General features: G+C 30.7%; 1 protein-coding gene across 5 annotated transcripts in view; it reads left to right on the top strand.

Annotated features, from left to right (window-relative positions):
• Nucleotides 1–22,171, top strand: part of LOC130452364 (tripartite motif-containing protein 2-like) — a 53,450-nt gene extending 31,279 nt beyond the window's left edge. For 3 of the 5 annotated variants that reach the window (XM_056791576.1, XM_056791575.1, XM_056791574.1), the window contains 8 exons: nt 11,531–11,640; nt 11,700–12,127; nt 12,267–12,482; nt 14,425–14,792; nt 14,852–15,222; nt 15,289–15,509; nt 15,883–16,021; nt 16,511–22,163. In XM_056791576.1, the coding sequence (XP_056647554.1) occupies nt 11,531–11,640; nt 11,700–12,127; nt 12,267–12,482; nt 14,425–14,792; nt 14,852–15,222; nt 15,289–15,509; nt 15,883–16,021; nt 16,511–16,752 (2,095 nt within the window). In that variant the 3' untranslated portion in view covers nt 16,753–22,163. Of the gene's footprint in view, nt 1–11,530; nt 11,641–11,699; nt 12,128–12,266; nt 12,483–14,424; nt 14,793–14,851; nt 15,223–15,288; nt 15,510–15,882; nt 16,022–16,510 lie in introns of all 5 variants that reach the window. The other 2 variants (XR_008910961.1, XM_056791577.1) reach the window with 2 other exon arrangements.

Genomic DNA, 22,171 nt, shown 5'->3' with positions numbered 1-22,171 from the left:
TGAAAAAAATGCCTATAAGTGCGTTCTCCTTAGCCAATCTTTATAAACTTGATGTTTTTTGAAGGAACTTTTGTCTAACGATACAAAATATTTAACTTGTACGAATTTAATTAGCAACGTGAATACTAGAGGGCGTAGTTTCAAATGTTTTTGATATTGCGGCAATAATAAAATTATTATGAGAACAGTTTGAATAACTCCAGTTAGGTCAATGTAAGAACTCTTCGTCCAAAATAACTTTTTAATTTCCGTTTGGGCGTTTGAAGAAAAACTCTTGCCGTTGACACGCTATTTTAACCTTAATTAAAATTACTTGTAAAACTCCCACTTGAAATTTTATTCTCCTAGTTAAATTTGTTAAGAGAAGTTACAATACCTAAAATTTATAAACAACGCCCTCTAGCATTCACGTTGCTAATTAAATTGTTTAGAATTCATATATTTTATATTTTTAGACAAAAGAACTTTTCAACAACATCAAGTTTATAAAAATAGGCTAAGCAGAACCGAACTGACAGGCATTTTTTCATTATATTACTATTTAATAGAAAAACACATTAAAACGAGTTCAAGACACAAAAAACAACAATGGATGACTGACGAAATCCTAGATTTGATGGACAAAGAAGACGACAGAAAAATATAAATAATCAAACAAAAAATAAGAGTGGCCAAAGGTCAATGCATTGAAATGGGAGAGTTACAAGACAAACATGATACGTTCAATATGTTTAAAATAGTCAGAGAAGTAGCTAGCATATACAACAAGAAAACTCCTCAAAGAACTATATAATGACTCTAGATCAGAATAAAAAATGGCATTTGATGAAGACGAAGGACCAGAAATACTAAAATCAAAAAAGATACATACTACAAAATTGGCTAAGAACAAGAAAGCTGCTGGACCTGACAATATTAGTCAAATTCTTCAATCATGTTTGTTCAAACGCTGAAATTCCAGAAGACTGGTTAAAATAAGAATTAATAACTTTGTCAAAAAAACGTCCAAAGCACTGTAGTGAGTAACACTATAAAAATATTCTTAAGAATCATCCACGTTAGAATCAGAAACAAATGCACTGAATATATTACTAGAAAAATGCCTGGACCAACGGAAATATGTTTTTGCAGTCTTTATCGATTACGAAAAGGCGTTCGATCGAGTACAACACGATAAGTTAATAAATATATTAAGGGAAAAAAGAGTTCCGACGTAATAATAATCGAAAAATTATATTGGCGCCAAAGAGCGGACGTTCGAATCAACGGAAAATCGACAGAAGAATGCAAAATCTTTAGAGGAGCCAGACAAGGCTGCATACTCTCACCACTTGTGTTTAATTTGAATTCAGATAAGATCTTTAAGCAAGGTAGACACAACTTATCTAATGGAGTAAAAATCAACGGTAAATTTAAAAATACAATCAGATACGCAGATGATACAATTGTACTGTGTGACGACTTGTATGGACTGCAATGCCTTTTAAACGCCATTGACAAAGTGGCAAGAGAGATGGGTCTAAATATTAACTGTTCTAAAACAAAATATATGGTATTTAGTCGCTTTCCGTACCATGACTCACAGCTACAGGTAAATAGACAAACGAATCAAAGAGTCCTTAACAGAGGAAATGCGGTTCGTGAATTGGTGGATAACATTAAATGCAGGAAAATAGCACTTTGCTTTAAGTTTAATCCACGTCGAAAGAAAATCACCGCACGAAAAAGATCGCGATTTAATTTGACATATTCACATATATGTTGCCATATGTCAAAACTTAAGTAGCAGCCCTTGTATATACCAAACAACGGTATGTTTGAATAACTTTCTTCCGTAAATTATTTTTTCTGTATTATAATAAATCATATTCGAAACAGTTGTGCCACTTTAGTTGTGGATTGTAGCTTCAGATAACGGATGATAATTTTTTGGTATGATGCCAAAATCAATTATTATACACAAAAGCTGTTTCGGTTATTTTCCAGAGGGTTATTGCCTTACTTATTATAATTTGAAGTATAAAACTTTCGTTTTGAGAAGGATTCATTTTTATATTTCAAGGTAAGAACATACAAAAAGTAATTAGTATACCAATGGGTCGAAAAACAAAATATATTTTGGCGAAAGATCTTTACTACGGGATATTTTGTACTCATAATTTTCTTTGTGTGTTTTCTAGAACTAAATTAGAACCCGTTAGCTTTATTATTATTCAAGTGGTGGTAATTAAATAACAGGACCAACGCTATAAAATATTTTATCTACAACTAACACATAATATATCGATATATCGATACAAGTAATGGTAGTTCTTATTCTTGGTAGTTCTTATCTTATCTTTTGTGTGTCGTTTTGGCTTTTCAGCTACTCGGCAACTATACCTAGAAGATATTTTGTACTAGATTCTACATGTCATAGTTCTGCTTCCAAAATACGTAGACTCCTACTAATGGAGGCTATGATTCTGGGAAAGACATTCGCATAGAAAATTTCTGCTGTTTCCATGACATGCTCGAAAAATTTGCAGTTTTCCAGTCAGTACAACGATTCCCTGTTGAATGTCGTTTCGAGAGAAGGGTTATCTAAGGCTGGAGTGTTTCCCCAGTAAGATTCCATCTAATTTTTTGACTATCCGTTCAGTGTGTTATCTCATGAGGCTACAATAGGGCTCTGGTCCAAAGTATGGAACCGTTACCAAGTTTCTGGCAAAGGTGTCTGCTTTGTCATTGGTTTATTCTGGTAACCTGGTAGTTTTACTTTGTTTGTTTTCATCCAGCTAGTGCATTTAATAGCCTTCTGGACCTTCCAGGCTGTTTGGTTATCGGTAAGTAACAAACGGTGGGAACTATTGGTTGCTGGCATCGTCATAAAACGAGATATCAAAAAATATTTTGAGATTAGAGCTTTAAACGGTATATTTTAAACTTAAATACAAAGATACAGGGTCTTCCGACATCAAAGTTATGTTTTTTCTTCAAGAAAACACACTGTATTTTATTACCAATGTAAAATTTATTTCACAAGTCACAATGTAAGGTTACAAAATATTATACAATGCGGTATGTATGGAATACATTCAATTTTAGTGCTTTAAGTTTTTTAAATTTGGTGCAATCATAACTGAAAAAATTAATTTTCAACTTTTAAAATTTTAATAATGTCTATATCACAAAACTTTACGTAAAATGAAGATAATAAATAAATAATGCCACATAATATTTAGAATGACCACCATTCACTTTTTGTTAATAACCGAGAGGAATTTGGAAATCTCGTACAATATTTTGTATGACTTCAGAGGTTATTTTATTGATTTCTTCCGTTATCCTAAATATTGTCTGGACACCCTTTCTTGTTTAAAATTTTCAGGGGATGCTTATAATTCAGAAGGGGTGCTGGAGGGGGATAATATTTCCATACTTTAAATTGTCAGTTTAAGTATAATAGTCGACCAGTTTCAGGTTTTTTTCACATAGTATATAATAATGCTAAAATTGAAGTTATCCATACACATGGACCGCATTGTATATTCAAGAAATGGCAAATATTTACAATAGTTACAAATTTAGCACCTTGTAGTATTGAAATTGTGTGCATAATTTATTGTAGCTTTAGCTTTTTAATGATTGTCAAAATTCATAAAAATAATTATTTTTTGGTGATATTCGTCAAATATAATACAGGGTGAGATAAAATGCAGATCAAAGTTTTTATCGGTGTCTTCAAATGACTGGGTTTCATATTGCTACATCAAACTACAGTCAATAAAGTGAAATTTCAAGTGTGAACTATAGCTATGAAGATAATTTTTCTTGCACGCCTTTTAATTTTTTAGGGCGTTGAATTTGTTTTTGTAGAAACCTTTTTCATATCTCATTTAATAAAAAATATAACGAAGCTTGTAGAATAAGTTGATCTTCCTATAAACTAGTAGCCAGGTAATGAAAACAATAACGAGTTCAATTAATTAAACACGTCATTGAATTTATTCAAGAGTTGCAACGGTACAGAACTAAAAAAGGATAACGTTAAAAAATAGTTTAAAATATATTCTACTGGTTTTTATTCGGTTCTACGTGTTTTGATTTAATTACATATACCCAATTACTAATTCACTGATCAAAATCTGTCCGTCTCTTATTTAATATAAAAAAATAGTAATAGACTTGTACGCGACAATTTACAACTATTCATGGGCGTACTACGAAAAATATTTAATAAGAATCAGTCATAAAACATAAACTTTTAGATTTTGGTTTACAATTACTTTGTGAGATGACTGTTGTGGCGCCCCAATTTACATTATAGACAGATATTTCTCACTCAAAGTTTCTTCATTTAAGATGAAATTCAAGAAAACGTTTCATAGTCATGGAATCTATTCCTAGTCGTAAGTACAAAATATACTATAAATGTCTCAGTAGTACCTTGACAATTAGAAATAATTTCTACAAATAATGTCCTTAATACATAAAGCAAGAGGATTTTTTTTCAATGAAGGTAAAATTTAAGTTGCCACAACTTGCCACTAGCAACGTTAACAATTTTTATAAAGTCAAACCCTCACTGTTCTTTCAAAAAAATTGCGAAAAGTTGGGGATTCAGGTTTTTGCGGTACATAATGGGCTTTTTGTGTTTTCAAATAAAGATACAACTAACCAAAATGGATTTTCATGGAACAAATTATCAAGAATTTCATTTAATTTGCTTTTTTCAGTAATCTACTTTCTATGTTTACTGATATATTGCTTAGTTAAATTGTTCGAGACAACAAACCACGTACTTTTTCGACTAATAAGTTTAAACTTGATATTTTTTTTTTATTTCGACATTTTACGGCTACAACAAGTCCGACTACAACACATTGAAATAATTACCTATTTCCATAACTTTCTGAAGCAAGTTAGACTTTGAATGGAATCTGTCAGCAATTGAAAACATCATGTTTATAAATCTGCATGTTTTTGGAAAATATGTTAGAATTATTTAATAAGAGGTAGCATGGAACTGAACATACTGTTTACCACCACAACACTAATAGTCACAATTACACTGTCTGATGCGCGTTTCAATAACCAAGTTATCGTCTTCAGAGACTAAAGGTACGCGCGTACTTAATTAAATTTTTAATTTTTGTTTTGGTAGTAGTAGATTCTTATACTAAAAGCAAGTAAAAAATTGGGTACTTCCGCGTTATAATGCATCTAAATGTTCTTGACTTGACATTTCGACTTTTCTTTAAGTCTTTATCAAAATATTTTGAAATTGGCTCGCGCAGTAAACGCTTTTAAATTTGTATTCGTCACTCAGCGTTTTGTAAAACTAACGACCATTTACCTTGGGATAAACCAACGTTTCGGTTAAAGTTCTTTCAATTGTACCACGGGAAGCTTCAGGAATGCATTTAACAAGATCAAAGACAGTAAACTTCCGTTATTTGAACAGCTAACTAATTGTTGATCTTCTGGACAATCGCATCCAAATCGGTGGTCTTCCATTTCGTTCTTCATCGTGAACTTTCGTGGAATACTTAGCGATGAAGTCTCTTTCTGCATATGCCCCTACCTTGCATCGAAATATTGTTTAAGATCTTGGTAAAACAAATAAAATTCACGGTATAATTTCATATCTTTCCGAGAAATCTAATTCTGACACATACCTCGGTTTCCTAGTTGATTCTATCTCCATAGCGAATCGTGAGAATAAGAATTTTTATCGGTATGTAAAATGTAAAATTGCTTGCAGGGTTTCTAGTTACTATTTGAATGTTGGGATTGTGGAATTCCATTCTATTTTCTCTCTGTCGACTTACAAGCCATTGTTCACAGAATACATTGTTTCAAGAGAATGTGAATAGTGAATAATGAAGATATCGTATAGCGCATAACATTGTAATATGAGAATGGTCATGTTGAACGAACACAGCATAATTTCAATAGAATACAATAATGTGAATTTCGTTCCAAATTATTTAATTTTCACCTCAAACATCGAGTACTTGTAAAAATAGTTTATAATCCCAAATAACTAGTACCAGTAAGTATTTAGGACGCCCTAAAATAAAATTATAGTTTATTCATAAATTCGGCAAAGCATACGTGATTTTCATTTAAGAATAAATCGATTTCATGCATTTTTAGCTACGACAAAATAAAATTTTTGTAGTTGTATTTTACTGTGGCTTAATAACTATTTATATTTAATATTAGAATTCGTTGTATAAAATAAGCAAAAAAAAACCAATATACAATACAGATTTATTCGAAATATTTATTTCTTATAATTTCTTGACAATAGAGAAGAGACTAAACTGGATCTGATACGGAGCGAAGCTACCTGTTCGACACAAAAATAGAAAAAAAAATGTTGAGGATAATATTCTGATAAGGTCTTGGCTTTAGATGCTAACTTTAACTAAACGGATGGATCAAAAAAAGAGACGTGACTGGATCAGGAGTATACAAACGCAAACGTGACAAAGGACATTTTCTTCTCTGCTCTGGGTCTCAAGGACAATGAAATTATCGTCAACTTGGCCAAGCCAATCACTGACAAGATGCACTGAACATGAAGTGAAAATTAAGAAGCAACTTAAGGTGTGGTAAAATGTGTGGAGAATTGTCTCTCACGTGCGTTTTAAGTAAGATCCATCAAGATAAGCAAAAATGGAGTTACATTACCGTTCAAGGTAGTGGTAAAAATTTCTTATTGGAATGTGAAAATCTTTTAATTATACTCTCGATGAGACATTGTATAATAGGTATGATACTAGAAATAAAGCTTGAGTAGATTCATGATGACTATCATCAAATAGGGAACAACGAATCAGAGTATTTCATAAGAGAATCCAAATGCGTTGTTAGGATACCACAGATGATCCCTTAGAGACATTAGCTGTATTTAATATTGTTAAAGGGTCTGTATATCATATTTTGGCTAAAACTGAGGGATGTGCAGTACTGCATCTGGCTCCTACTATTGAACACACGTGGCGTCAATTAAAATCCAGTGTAAGATTTGAAAATATGTCACACATGTTGAAAGGGAATGTGGTAGAATTGATAGAAATGCTGTATTTGATATTTCAACTTATATCTAAATGACGATGATGATAGGGATATTGAAATAATATTAACAATATTATTGAATAGATATTAAGAAATACTTTTATGAATAAAACAAACTCACTCCAATTGTTTTTATCAACATTCGCCAGTGGAGCGGAGGGCACTTGTCGGTGTATTAGTAGCTGTGCTGAAACTAGGAGATCGCTATCCTCATGCGACATCTCTCGGGGACCGGAGGCCCTTTGTTCCACAATTTGAACACTTAGTTAACTGCGTAACAACATTCCTATCTTTTTCCTTCTTATAGCTTACTTATAGGCAGACCTAGAATGAAGAAACTTTTTCTATTTCTTATTCTGCCATTTCTTCAAATCAATTTACTGTGCCGTATCCCAGTATTTGACGTCGTTTTTCCGTCAAAATAAAGCAGAAGCTCGATCGTCTCTTCTTCTCAGTTACACTCTTTGCAATAGTTGTTCGTCGTCACTTCCCATTTCTGAAGTCTTGTTTCAACAGTACAATGTCTACTGATCACTCTAATATTTCTTTGGATCTGGTGCTTCGTAAATCTTATTATATTTTTTGTTTTCTTTTCAGTAATGTAGATTTTTGTATTCATGTTTGATTCACCACTTCCTGTTAAAATTCTAACTATCTTCTCCGTAGCGTAAGTTTCCGCTTGGAGGATATTATATCCAGTTTTCAGTCAGACTTCTGAATATTCAGTTCCTTAGCATACACACCATATCTTGCTCAATTTTTTGATACCGTCCCATTTGTGAAAGTTGATATTTATTTTCCTTTTATTATGGATTTCTCCTCAAATTCTTCTCTTGTAGCATTCCCTTGAAATCCGTGATCATGGTCCGTCTTTTAAACTAATATATTATTTATTCTTTTTTCTCGTACTCTACCCTCTTTCTGCATTTGTATATTTCATAATTCTTTTGCCTCTCTCTCAACCGGAAAGCATATTTTAAGGCTACACCTTTTATAAATAATTCTATAAGCTGCACGCTTAGAATTGTTTCTAGTCCTTTTCTCATAGCTCCCACATAAAGAAGAAATAAATTTATTTTTGAAGTACAACTGTTCATTCTTCTATTTGCAATTTTCAGCTTTCATTGATTATTGTCGGTTTGCGGGTAATGAGTCAACAAACTATAATTGGAAAAATGTAATTCCTTCCTTATCAGTCGTTGCAAATAAGTGAATTATCCTATATCAGATAAATATTTTCACGGTTTTACTATGGTTATTTTATTAAATTAAAAAGAATATCGAACTTTCAACAAATTATTGGTATTTGGTGCATTTATTTACTTTCTCTCTATTCTGGTAAACTCATACAATATTCCAATCGTCAAATCGAACGTTTCAACTATCCGGGTACCAATATTTCAATCCATCATTCAATTATGAAATGAATAACATATCCCAATATTTTCACCACGGTGTTTGAAGCTAGTTAAAAATCATTATAACGTCCCGTGTTCGAACAAATTATAATAATTCTAATTTCTTATTATATACAATAGGTATGTAATTACCTTTTTATTCAAATTGTATCACTCAAACCCGGCTTTAAACACAATTAGAAATTATTGAAAGTTATTTCTTTCTCACGCCGTACAATGACATCTAAATCGCGTTAGAATTTATTATAAGTTACCGGAATATATGTTTGTTAGTGTCTTTAATTACGTTGTAGAATTTTGAATAAGTCCAAATTATTGAAGTAACTGTATTAAACTGAAAAAGTGTTTAAATAACATAATTACACAATACACGGTGTTGCAAAAAATACGAGTAACAACGTTAAACAAAATTTAGTAATTATCTTGTAGAAGATTTGATTAATCTTCATTCAAATTTGATATGTTATAGAAATTATAAAATAGCGCTTTTTACACTTTTTATTACCTTTTTTCTCAACTCTGCGTCATTTTGAGCTTGTTTTGAGACACAAATAGGTATTTATACTTGTCTTAATTGCCTGATATGTATATACGTGGCTTATATGTGCATATCATGTATAATGTGACTCAGGAATGGTAACTCATAGAAAAAAACATGAAAACAATTTTTGTAGAGAATGCTAAGGTTTACAACTTTGGCTTGAGTTTTTTTGTAATAAAACCAATGTATAAACAATTCGAAAAATATTTTCTTACCATAAATTGTTTGCTGATGTTTCGTTGAAACTTTCGAAGTATTCTATTGCGAACCAGTTTAACTTCGAGTTATTTAAACGTGACGAGGTTGTGATGAAAAGTATCTTATATTTGTTTATCCTTTAAATCGTCGGCATTTTCGTCAGAAAGACGATTTCTACCATTGAATACAAAATAACGAATTTAAATATATTCTTGTTATTATTATAAGTAAACTTGAATACTCTTATATTGAAAGTAAATAAACAAAAACGTTACATAAATCTGTCATATATTTACGTTGCCAAAAGCACACATGTTTCAATATATACACACACAAAAATAAATGATCTTGATTTTTAAAATGCGAATACGTTTTGGAACTTTGAATAGATTTGAATCGGATTATGCATGTTTAATATTAACTTTTATTACCGAATAAAGTAGGTCACTACATTTTGTCGGGATACAATTAATGTTGCATCATACAATTGTTTAATATTATTTTTACTGTAATGATAAATTTGATAATTGCTCTTTTTCATGCACTATGTAGCATATAAAAACGTTAAATTCCCTAAATTACTAGTCCGTTCAGTTCCATTCATATTGTTGTTCAATTATAGGCCTACAGTTTCCAGTTTCGTTTATTACGAGGTGTGATAAAAAATAACAACAAAAAGTTAATTTCCTATAAAGTACTCGCCTTGGCTAATATGGCACTTATACCAATGTTGAATCCATGACCGAAATATCAAGAATAGCTTTAAAACGTTCTTCTTTTAGCACATTTTTCTTTGTGGAAAAACCAGAAGTTATATGATGCGAAATCTGGTATTCTTAGACTGCATAGAGCTGTCGTGAAATGGAAGAATTGAACAATAATCATGATTATTTCAATCTACATAAAAAAACTGAAGGAATTAACTGGAAACACAATAAAAAAGACACCAATGATCACAAGGAACACCGAAGGCGAGATCCAGTTGACAGAAGATGACAAAAAACGGACTTGAGAAGATTACATCAAACGCCTATTTGCAGCAGAACGAGATGATGCGGGAGAAAAAAGCGGACATACGAAAGAGCTACGTATTCTTAAGTCCGAAGTGGAGCATGCCATAAAAATCTCGAAAACCAGATAAGCGGCCGGATCTGACAACATTCCAATAGAATGCTTGAAGGCTTTGAACGATAGGAACTTGACCTATCTTACAAAATTGTTCAGCAAAATCTATAAAACAGTGGTAATTCCAAAAGATTGGCTTAAATCAGTACTCATTCCATTACCTATATCGAAAATGTGAAGAACAATCAGATGAAACGCAGTTTGGCTTTAGAGAAGGATTAGGAACTAGAGAAGTATTATTCGCTATCACAGTACTACTACAGTGTAGTGCAGAGAATACAACAAAAATTTTATATGTCTGTTTCATTGATTTTCAGAAGGCTTTAGATAAAGTCCAATACGATAAACTTATAGAGAATTTAACAACTATTAACTTAGATACAAGCGATATACGATTAATCAAAAATATCCATTACAATGAAATTGCAGTAGTGCTTGTTGAGGATATGAAGACAGACGAAATCGAAATTCAAAAGAGAGTTCGCTAAAGCTGCGTTCTTTCTCCACAACTATTTAATCTATATTCTCATCGGAGAAACATTAATTAACAACTTAAGAATCGAAGAATGAAAAATTTTATTTATTTTTTTTTGATTTTTTTAAATTTAAAGGGGGGCAGGCGGGAAGAGCGGCAGCTACATTATTGCCTATCGTCGGCCATTTGACTGGAGAACCAGTTCACCAGGTTGCAGGGAAACCGCAGTAAACCTGCAACACCGACGATAGTATTCAGCAGTGTAAGTTATCAATTTCTAATTTTTTAATGAGATCCTTCAATTTGATTACTCGGATTGACGAATTGATAAATCAAGAATAATATTGTTGAGAGTGTTCGGTGCTAGCATATTTTTTTACCTTAACTTTGGCACCCCGACTTATTTAACCACGGGCCGCCGCTGTCCAACAAAGACCTAGGTAAGAATCTATCCGGATATTGACATAAGAATAATGGTGAATAAATATTATGTCTATCACATATTTATGTACATGCCCTTTCAATTTTTTATAAAAATTCCGAAAACCAAACCTTATATTTTACAGTTATTAAGAAAATTATAGTACTTCCTCCCTTATTGTCTAAAACCTTCGCCTTGTCAGATCTCACGGTATTAAGAGTCCGATTTAACGTATCACCACAACCAGTGATAGAATCTATATTTATATATGTTTGTTGTTGCAGGACGAGGCTGGGAGAGAGGATGGTTAGTATGAACTCGACATTAGTAGAAACTGTTAGCATCAACTATGAAGACTTTAATGAGAGTTTTTTGACGTGCGGGACTTGCTTATGTAAGTTTACCATTTTCTTCCCAATTAAAAATTATTGAAAAGTTACTGTTTTAATTCAGGTATGTACGATGGCCAAGAACACACTCCAAAACTGCTTCAATGCTCTCACACCGTTTGCTTGCACTGTTTAACTAGGATAGCAGCCTCCCAGACGCGAGACACGGGCACATTCCGATGTCCAATATGTCGAGAATTAATTCATATCCCTCGTGGAGGAGTATCAGCTCTTCCACCCTCGTTTTTAGTTAATCAACTTTTGGATCTAATGTCGAGACAAAGAAGGGAGGTCATACCAAAATGTTCCGTACATATAAATCAGGAATTGTTATTTTGTGAAACTTGTGATACTGTGTTTTGTACACTCTGTACCGGAGGGTCCCATAATGATGCTACCACCAGCTGCGAACATACCATCATACCGTTTTCTATAGCTATCAAAAGAATGTCTGAAATTCTGTTGTATAAAGCCAATGAGTGTATTTCTAAGGTAAGAATTTATTTTTATAATATATATTCATAATATTGTAACGAACATCTTCTACATTGATTTATTTGTTATTTTAGTATTAAAAAAAAAACTAGCTAATATTCATAGCCTATTATAAATTCAATTATTTTTTGTTCAGTTGTCTCAAGCTCAAGAAGGTGTCAGTGCAGAATTGAGAAGGCTCGAAACGGCCAAAGACACCTGTTTAGACAAAATCAATGAAACATTCCAACAGATACAGACACTAATGGATCAAAGGAAGCAAGAAGTCATTGACAGTGTCACGGCTATTTGTACTGAAAAGAAACGTGTCTTAGAAGAACAGCATACTTTAATAGAAAATGAAAAAAATAAGGTATTCAAATTTGTTATGTATGATATGTAGGATTTAAAGATCCTTGTACATGTCAAGGAAACTGTTTACCATAAAGAGACATTCTGAGGAAAATTATAATAAATATTTTATTGAAAATACTTACAGGAGGTATTAAAACACAATCATGTTACTTACATGAGGAAAAAGTTGAAATTTAGAAAAATTTAGTTGGTTAGCCTACAATTTATCCAATAAAAACAAAAAAGCTCCTATAATGTCACTACAATTTATTCACATCCAGAAAAGTACATGCCATGGAAGTAGAGAATTATTCAGTAAGATTGGTTTACACTCGTTGGCTTCTAGATAAACAACGAGTTGATAATACATTTGTTGGAAAAGTACTGTTTACTGATGAAACTAGTTTCACACGAGACGGTTTTATTAATTCTCATAATTTACATTTAAGGGCAAATGAAAACCCTCACTAATAAACATTCGTAGAGACATGTGGTTCATGCACGATGGAGCCCCTTTCCAATTGCTAAATGATGTAAAAAATCATCTTAATAACATTTTTTCTAATAGTTGGATTGGACGGGGAGGTCCATTTGCGTGGCTTTACACGTTCCCCTGCATTAAATACAATGGATTAATTTTTTTGGGGGGATATCTTAAAAGCTTGGTATATGCAACAATGGTAAAAACAAGGAAAGAAATGATCGATAGAATAAACTTCCATTGTGACGCTATTAGGTAGAATCTTGAAATACTGTTCAAACTTCAAAGAAATATCCTCCATAGACTCCAGAAGTGTGAGGGTGCAAGGTGCCTACTTGGAACGTTTATTATAGTTTTTTTATTTGATAAGTTGTAGGCTAACCAACTAAATTTCTCTACTTTTCAATTTTTTTTATATAAGTAACACGATTTTCGACAGTATGAAGTTCAATTATAAATGTTTGATTCTGTTTTAATACCTCCTTCTGTAAGTATTTTCAATAAATAATTACAATTTATGATAATTTTCTTCAGAATGTCTCTTTATGTCGAATGGTTTCCTTCACATGCACCACGATTTATAAATCTACATATCTGCTAAACAATAAATTTTATCGAGTTAAACAAGGATTGAAAAATTCATTTTTGCTAACTTAACTTGTATTAACTTGTTAATACAATAACTTGTTAAATTGTTAACCATTGAGCATGAGCCTCCCCTGGCCTTCGGATAGTGATGTAGAATTGTTTATTCATTAATCATCCATTGAAAATTCATAATGTTCGAATGTATAATTTAGAAAATATACTTAAATATAAGTTCTGATTTTTCTACTTTAAATGCCTATAACTCAGAAACGAGGGGTCGCATAAGAAATTTTTTTATGTCACACACCATCTATTCACTCACGTAATTTTGGCATCAAATCCCTGAAAACCCTGTATATCATAAAAAACAAAATAATTCATAAAAAAATCACTAATTGTACAGAAACAAATATAACAGTTGAAATTCCAAAGTTAATATTAATTTGTACAACTAGATAGTTAGTTACCCTACTCTATTTTTCAAAATATAACACAAAATAGAACATAAATAATTTTCATTATCCAACATACTTTTTTGAATCAAGATTCCAATCAACTTTTACCAAAAAATAAAGTAACTAAGTCATAGCTTAGTCTTGATACTTTAAAGAAACATTTACTCAAAAGTAATTGAGTTTTTGGTATAATTACACAAAATATTATTAAGAATTATTTTAAGACATTCAAACATTAGACCCTGAACAACCCTGCATATAATACACCTCTCATTAATATTTTTTCATTTTTTAAAGTTTTTTATAGGGGTTTAAAGATACATACCATCCAGTATCCTAACTAATAACAAAATAATTTTATTAAAGATCTTAAACAACTGCGATTGTATCTATTTCACTAATTGATTACCGGGATAAAATTACATATATTTCTACAGGTAGAGCAGGAATGTCAAGGTCTCCAATATCAAGTAGAAGTAAGAAATATAACGCAACGAATTGAAATCCTATCAGAAAAATTAGATTCTACTGTAGCTTTAAGTGAACCACGTGAAAACGCTTTTCTTACCTGCGATTTCGATCTTAACGACAGCTTCGAACAAATTCAGCAACATTTGAGCGTTCTGGGGAAAGTTCGAACTAGTACCACTTTCCCTAGACTTTGTACTGCTAAATTGGAAGGAAATACTATAGCTGGTATAGAAAATTATGTTACGCTCATTACCGTAGATTATCACGGAAATGAAAGGAAGAACGGAGGGGATCCCGTTGAAGCTGAATTACTCATGGCGACTGCCGAAGAAAGGTGAACATTTTATTCATTAAATAGTCGAAATACTGGTTTCATATTGTATTTTTTTTTAGTATAAACCCATCATCTTCAGACGAAACTTATCCTGTAAGAGTGGAAGATTGTGATGACGGTACTTACAAATTGTACTTCAGGGCACCAAAGTCTGGTAGATATGGTATCAAAATATCTGTGATAAATCGTCCTATAAAGGATAATCCGCTTTATTTCGATGTAAGCGATCACAACAATCCTGTATGTATATATGGTTCAAGAGGTAGTGGTAAAGATGAGTTTATGCAACCTGTAGCAGTAGCAATCGATGAGAAAGATCAAATTGTTTATGTCTTGGATACTGGTAATTCAAGGATCAAAGTTTTGAATGATAAGCTGGAATTTATGAAGCATGTCACTAATGAAGGTTTATTAGGAAGAAGTTGTACAGGTAAGTTTCTAAGATCAGATCAAGCAAATTCTTGGGGAACACTATATAACATTTAATTTTTTATAGGCATTGATATATCTAATGATGGTCTGATAGTAATAAACTGGAGAACGAAATTCATAACTGAAATGACAACAGACGGTGAAACTATAAAATCTTTTACTTACAATGCTTTTCAAGAACCTATAGATATAGCAGTGGATAAAAACTATGGTCATATTCTTATAGCGGATAATGGAATGAATTGTGTTTACGTATTCGATGGGGAAGGCAAAATATTATTTCAGGTATTCAAACTAACATTTTTAAAAAGTATAGACATCAAAATAACTACGGCTAAAGATTTTCTGGAATTTTTAACTCTTGCAAATATTTTCCTCAATTCAATCGTTTGTACTATTAGCTTTTTCCTTTTTCTCATCCCATCTCATTTTCCTTTCCACCATAATCTACTACTATTAACTATTTCTAACCTCATTTCACTTTTTAACGAGCGCTCTAAAATAAATTATGGAATGTGGACCTGTATCCATGATAACGCATCTCTTAGGTCCTTACCTAGGACTTAAAATGTTAAAATAGTTTATAAAAGAATTAATAATAGCTCCATAAAAGGAATATATATTATAAATTCTTTAATGTCCTTTCTTTTTGTTTCAGGTTGGAAAGAAAGGCACATTCAATTTAATCTCCTCAGTAGCAGTTGGTCCATTGGGTGAAATAGTTGTGGCTGATTCGAGGGTACAAATGTTTTCAGCTAAAGGAGATTTCATGGAAGTTATTTATGATGAAGGGAAAGGTAATTTGTACAAAATTAAAATAAATAGATGTAATATAGAAAATTATACGAAATTAGTAGAAAGAAAATATTAGAGCTAATAATTTGAGTAAGTTGGCATATCTGGGATTGTTCATGATATTCATACTAAACACACTATTAACTACTACATCAGACTCACAATCACACTGTTTGGTATAGATAAATCAAAATAAAAGAGTAAACTGAAGTTCAATAATAAGTCATGGTGCTATAGATTTTACCTTAAAAATAGAGCATTACTAACGGAGACTGTAGCTAAAAGAAAATGTATAATATCAGAAAAATGTGTATGTTTATTGAAAACTAGTGCAATTTATATCTCTGGTACAATATAATATGAAGGGTTGTTGTGATTCAATTTTAAATCTTCATTAGTAAAACTTGACTTAGAATTTTATTAAATAGTAAACTTCTACTATGGATTTTGTTAACATGTGATTATTTAATAGAATATAAATATTTTTTTAGGTAAAGGTAGATATGGTGGTATTTCCATAGATTGCGACAACAAGGTGCTTCTGACAAGAACGGAACAAAAAGGCCGCACTTATGTTCAACTTCTCTCACTAACTGAAAACAATATAAATCATTTAATCGATTCTCATGACGCCAAACTCAAAAGGCCTAGTGGAGTAGCAGTTACAAATGATCATCATGTCATTGTTATAGATTTGGGCAATAATTGTGTGAAAAAGTATAGGTATTGGTAGTCGTTACATCAACTACATGTTTTTGACAGTTGTCGTTAGAAGTTTGGTTTTGAGAATTTTTGATAATGCGAGGTATTTAATTAACATCTGTCAACTGTTGGTTTTTGGAGGATTGTCAGAAGTGAAAGATTTGACTTGTGTTACTGTAAGGATAATTATATACTTATATTTGTACCTTTGCCTGCATCTTGACATACTACATTATGATATTAATATTGATAAATAATTTACAGTGACAAAGAATGTCACAAATTTAAAAATTTTTTTTTATTTGAGGTTTCACAAAAAGTTTCTCTTAAATATGACCACGATTACAATCAAAGACTATAATCTTAGAATCTAAAAAAAGAGCCTCGCGAATGCAACTTCGCTCACATTTATATTAGTCCACCTTACATGTTTCATAATTTATAAAATATGCTTCTATTATTTAGAAAACGTGAAATTTCCAAGATCTGTTATGAACGAATAACTGTGAATAGATGATAAATATTAAAATTGTTAGGTTTCTGTGTTAATAAATGATCATTTTCTCCACATTTTTCAATGGAAAAGGTATTAATAACTCTAGATTGTAGTATGTCGAAAGTTGCTCGCGCACAATTTTATCATTCTATTGGTACATGTGTATCAGGCTTAGTTTATCTGTGATTTATTCGAAATTATCGTTCAGATTGATCTAAACGGACCATATTAACTATACAGGATATCTAGAAACCTTTATGTCAAACTATAGATACTAGATGTGATTCTTTGTTCATCTAAACTATTAAACCATCTTTAAGTAAAAGCTCCTCTCAAAGGAGGTAGTGTCTTTCAATGATTACACAGACAAATTACTTCACTTTAAACATAAATAATACAGATAAATATTTGGATTTTTGTTAACAGCCCACAAAAGTCTCTGAAGAACTGTATTTAAGGTAGTACTGCAGAATTTGCAATCAGAATTTAATGCAACTTGGAATATTAGTATATTATTATAAGATAATCAACCAGTTAAATTTTCAGAGGTCTACAGGGAACTCAAAAAAGATATTAACATTAATTTTTTTTTCTTTTTCCATTGATGCTTATGGGACGTCCAAGTTTATTCTTTATTTCATTTGAAACTTCAAAGATTATAATAAGAATAAAAGGTGAATAATTGAGAAAAATGTACCATGTTACTTATATGTGGCAACGCTGCGGACAAGATAATGACGCTCGCGAAATTTGAAAGTGAAAGAACGCGGTATGTGGGGATATTAGTGTTAAACATCTCTTTAGATAGATAACACTCTTAGTCATATAAGTATCTTGTTGGCCATATTTTCTCTAAATCTAAAAGAAACCTGAGTGCTTTGAGAAAGGTAGTGTTGAGTTTGTTTTTTTAAACCACTACCTAAAAATTTCTTGTGTAAATCTTGTATAAACCTGTTATGATGAATTTTTGATTTCAATCCAGAATTTTTAATTTATTTATAATTATGAATGTTAGTGTCGGCAATAAAAAACGCGGGTTTATAATCAACAAATTATTACTGCAGGTTTATACAAAACTGTATGAAAGTTTTGGTTAATGCAGAAATAAGTTTGGATGGACATAAAATCATATCTAGTATCTGCTATTTGCGTTTGGCAGGAGAGATTCTGTATTTGCGCAATTCATATAGAAATAGCACTGCAAATATATCTTTTGTGAACCTTCTCAAAGCTTATGACGTTTTCTCATACTAGATAATAAAGCAGTTTCACCATAGGATAATATCTTGATTCTCAAAATATTTACATTAAATACATAGCAAGTGGCAGAATAGGAAATATTGTTTCATTTTAGGATTTTAGCTTCAAAGTTTTGAAAATTACAAATATTTTATAACTAAATTTGACCAGTGAATTTAAAAAAATGATAACGTTATATGTACACAAAAATAGTCAAATATTATTCGGATTAAGGTTTTTTATCAGATCTCTCTTAACTACATTTTCCAACAAAATTGACGCACAATTTTTTTTTTATCTTAAAATATCTCGTAATCATTTTGATCAAAAATTGAATTAAAATTTCACCAATATCAAAATGGATTTGATTTTTTTATTTAATCCCCAATTGTAGGGCATGGAGGGATCTTAACTAAAACTAGGATAAAACCTTTAAAAATAATAAAAAGGGGAAAGGGGTGAGTTTATAAGGGCAAAAAACGGTTAGTTCCGAGTTCCGACAAAACTACAAGATCTATAAAGTAAAAATGAATAGCAAAATTGTACAAAGGTAATAAAAAGATCTACAACAATAACTTCAAAATCTATGTGAAAAATTGAAATAACCATTTTTTTTATTTTTATTTTCAGCTTTTACAAAAAACATTTTTTCCCACGAAACTTGATGAAAACTTACCTTTTTAAGTCCCAAATACACTACAATTTATTTGTTTTGAAATATTAATTTTTTCACCTTATTTTGAATTAATCTTGAAAAGGCAATCTAATTTTTAATCGAAAATTCTTCTGTCAAAATATTAGCTTTTTTTAAAAAGTTTTTTTTTCATTGGAATCTCTATTTGCTGATGGTATAAAACAATATTGCCATCACTATGGTTTCTCAGAAAAGGCAAAGAAACGGAAAAAATTTGGATTCGAAATTTTTTTTAATAATTATGTACAATTTTTACATATTTATTAAAATCTTCAACTCTAATTACTTATGTTTATCAATATTACATGAAATCTTACATCTTTCGTTTAATTAGGATGTAAAATTTGAATAAATTATAAAATTGAAAATTTTCAGATGCGATTTTTTTCGTTTTTTGCCTTTTCTGAGAAAATTTACCATGGTGTTGGTAATATTTTTTTACACCATCAGAAAGTAGAGATTACAACGAATAAAAAACTCACCGACTTTTTAAAAAAAGCTGATATTTTGAGGGGAGAATTTTAATTGAAAATTAGGGTGCTTTTTAGATATTAAGGCAAAACAATGTTGAAAAATATATATTTCAAATCAAATAAATTACAGTAGTATTTGGGGACATGAAAGGTTAGTTTTCACCACATTTTCTATGAAAAAAGTTTTTTGTAAAAGATGAAAATAAATACTGAAAACTTTGTTTTTTAAATTTTTCACATAAATTTTGAGGTTATTTGAAAAAGGTATTAAAACAAAAGTTATAAATCTTTTTATTAGTTACAACTTTGGTATTAAACTTTTTCTATAGGATTTATAGTTTTGCCGGAAATCGAGATAAACCGGTTTTTACCCTCAAAAACTCACCCCCATCCTCTTCCCGATATGAATTCGCCTGTAAATTATTTTTCCTTTCATTTTTATAATATTCTTTTCAAATGGCTTTACTACTACTACTTTACTATTTTTTTTTGTTTCAAAACTTTTCAACCCTGGTCTTTATAGTTTAATATATTAATTACCAGGCATACTTATAATCTCATCTCTCATTCCATTTTAATCAAGAACATTCCATATTTGATCAAGTTTGAGAGACAGCTTATGTAAATTGTAAGCCAGAACTACTAAAGCTCATACTATTAATTACATCCCACAGATGCACTATTGGATTGAAAACAGAACTGTTGGGATTCCGAAGTTAATTTTGGACAAATTCTTGTGATATGCATTCAAGCATTATCATGCATCAAGATTATTGTTTTTATTTTTCGAAAATGAGTGTGAAGGGCACGTCTTGTGGTTCTAATAAATCAACAATGTGCCTGTGAACCTGAAAATCTCTTTCAGTTATGTCCTTCTGATCTTCTATTTCTTCCTGTCTTTTGAAACCTTCTTGATTCTCTGCATCGTACTAAATAAATCAAATACACTTTTAATAAGCCTTTTCCGTTTAACGCCATCTGAGACAAAATTATTTTAAAATAAACCATTTCTTATTTTATAACTTTGTATTTCAGGTAGAAATTTTCGGCAGCAACAAAAGTAGGAATTATCAGCTGACAGATGTTAGCCATTATTATTATGCTGAGAACATTGTGTCACACTGGGTATACAGATATAATGGTTTGAACTTCGACTTTCAAATAACGTTACGTTCATAAATACTAGTTTTAATAAAAGAAATTACTAGTGTAAATAGAGCTTTCAAATTCAAATCAAAATCGAAATCAGGAGATTTCTGTTGAAGGACCCATGTTTCGGCCTTTACGAAGTACTTCCAAATTTTTCATAATCACACTAGAATTCACAATAGACTGCAAGTTGCAATTGAACTAAACAGTTAAGAATACACCACTTGGATCTCTTCAGTAAATAAAAAAACCTACAATCGTATTTTAGGTGAGATTTGTTGGGAAGAGTTTAAATGAAACAAAAATTTTTGCATTTATTGGCAAATAGCTACGTGTTGAAAAAAAATCTTATGCTATTTAATTATTATTTAATTAATTATATTTAATCTTCTTATACATAAGGCAACACTTAGCAAAAAAACTAACTATGTGTTAATTTTGTTGGAGAATTTACTTCTCAAAAATTATTTGGAATCTTTTTTGTCTAATACAAAGTTGTAATCATATCTAAAGTAGTTGAGAAAAATTATTTTGGCAGAAACTTCATCTCTTTATATCTTTACTTATTCCCATTTAGCCATTTTTCATATAGAATTTCAGTGAAAATGCGTTAACCACTGGGCTTTTAATTGAAAAACTGACTAACAACTCGCAATTTTTTTATTCAAATGTATCGTTTCTCAACCCACCTTAAATAAGACTTCTCATCACATACTCTATATAAACTCTACAAATGCATAGCGAGAACCAACATGTTAACAAAACGATAGATGAACATTTTAATTTAATAATACAATACAACAAAAATCATCAACATTACAACTTAATGAAATATTCTTACAGTGTTTTATTTGGTGTTTTGGAAGCATGTTATAGTTGATATATATAAAAAGAGCAACTTTGGTTTCCTTATTTTTTTCACATTCGAATAAGTAATAATGAATACATGGACAAAATTGTGAGTATGTTAACAGATGCTTGTCTGAAAACCTCTACTATTTGTTCAGGTGTTATAAACTACAATTGTTGATTTTAATTCAAAATTGGTACAATGTTCTTAATCTGTCTTTATAAGATATGTAAAGTCTTCATTTTAAATGATCTTTTTAAGATTAGACTGTATTTTATCTGATCTTTCAATCAAATCGAATGTTCTATTTAATATACTAAGTTTAATATAGTATTATTTTATAGGCCATTTTTATGATAATTATATTTAAGTACTTATGTATTTTTTGTATTTTCCATTTTCTTATTAAATTTGGTGTGAAATTTAAGTTCAGTATGAAGGATTGTAAAGTGAAAATCGTAAAAAATATCCTGCTGTTATTGTATCTATCTAGTCATTAATTTGTATTTTTGTAAAGTATTTATTGTAAATATACACCTTTTAAAATCA

The sequence above is a fragment of the Diorhabda sublineata genome, chromosome 1 (assembly GCF_026230105.1).
Source record: "Diorhabda sublineata isolate icDioSubl1.1 chromosome 1, icDioSubl1.1, whole genome shotgun sequence".
NCBI classification, from domain to species: Eukaryota; Metazoa; Arthropoda; class Insecta; order Coleoptera; family Chrysomelidae; genus Diorhabda; species Diorhabda sublineata.
This window is presented reverse-complemented; position numbering and strand designations above follow the sequence as displayed.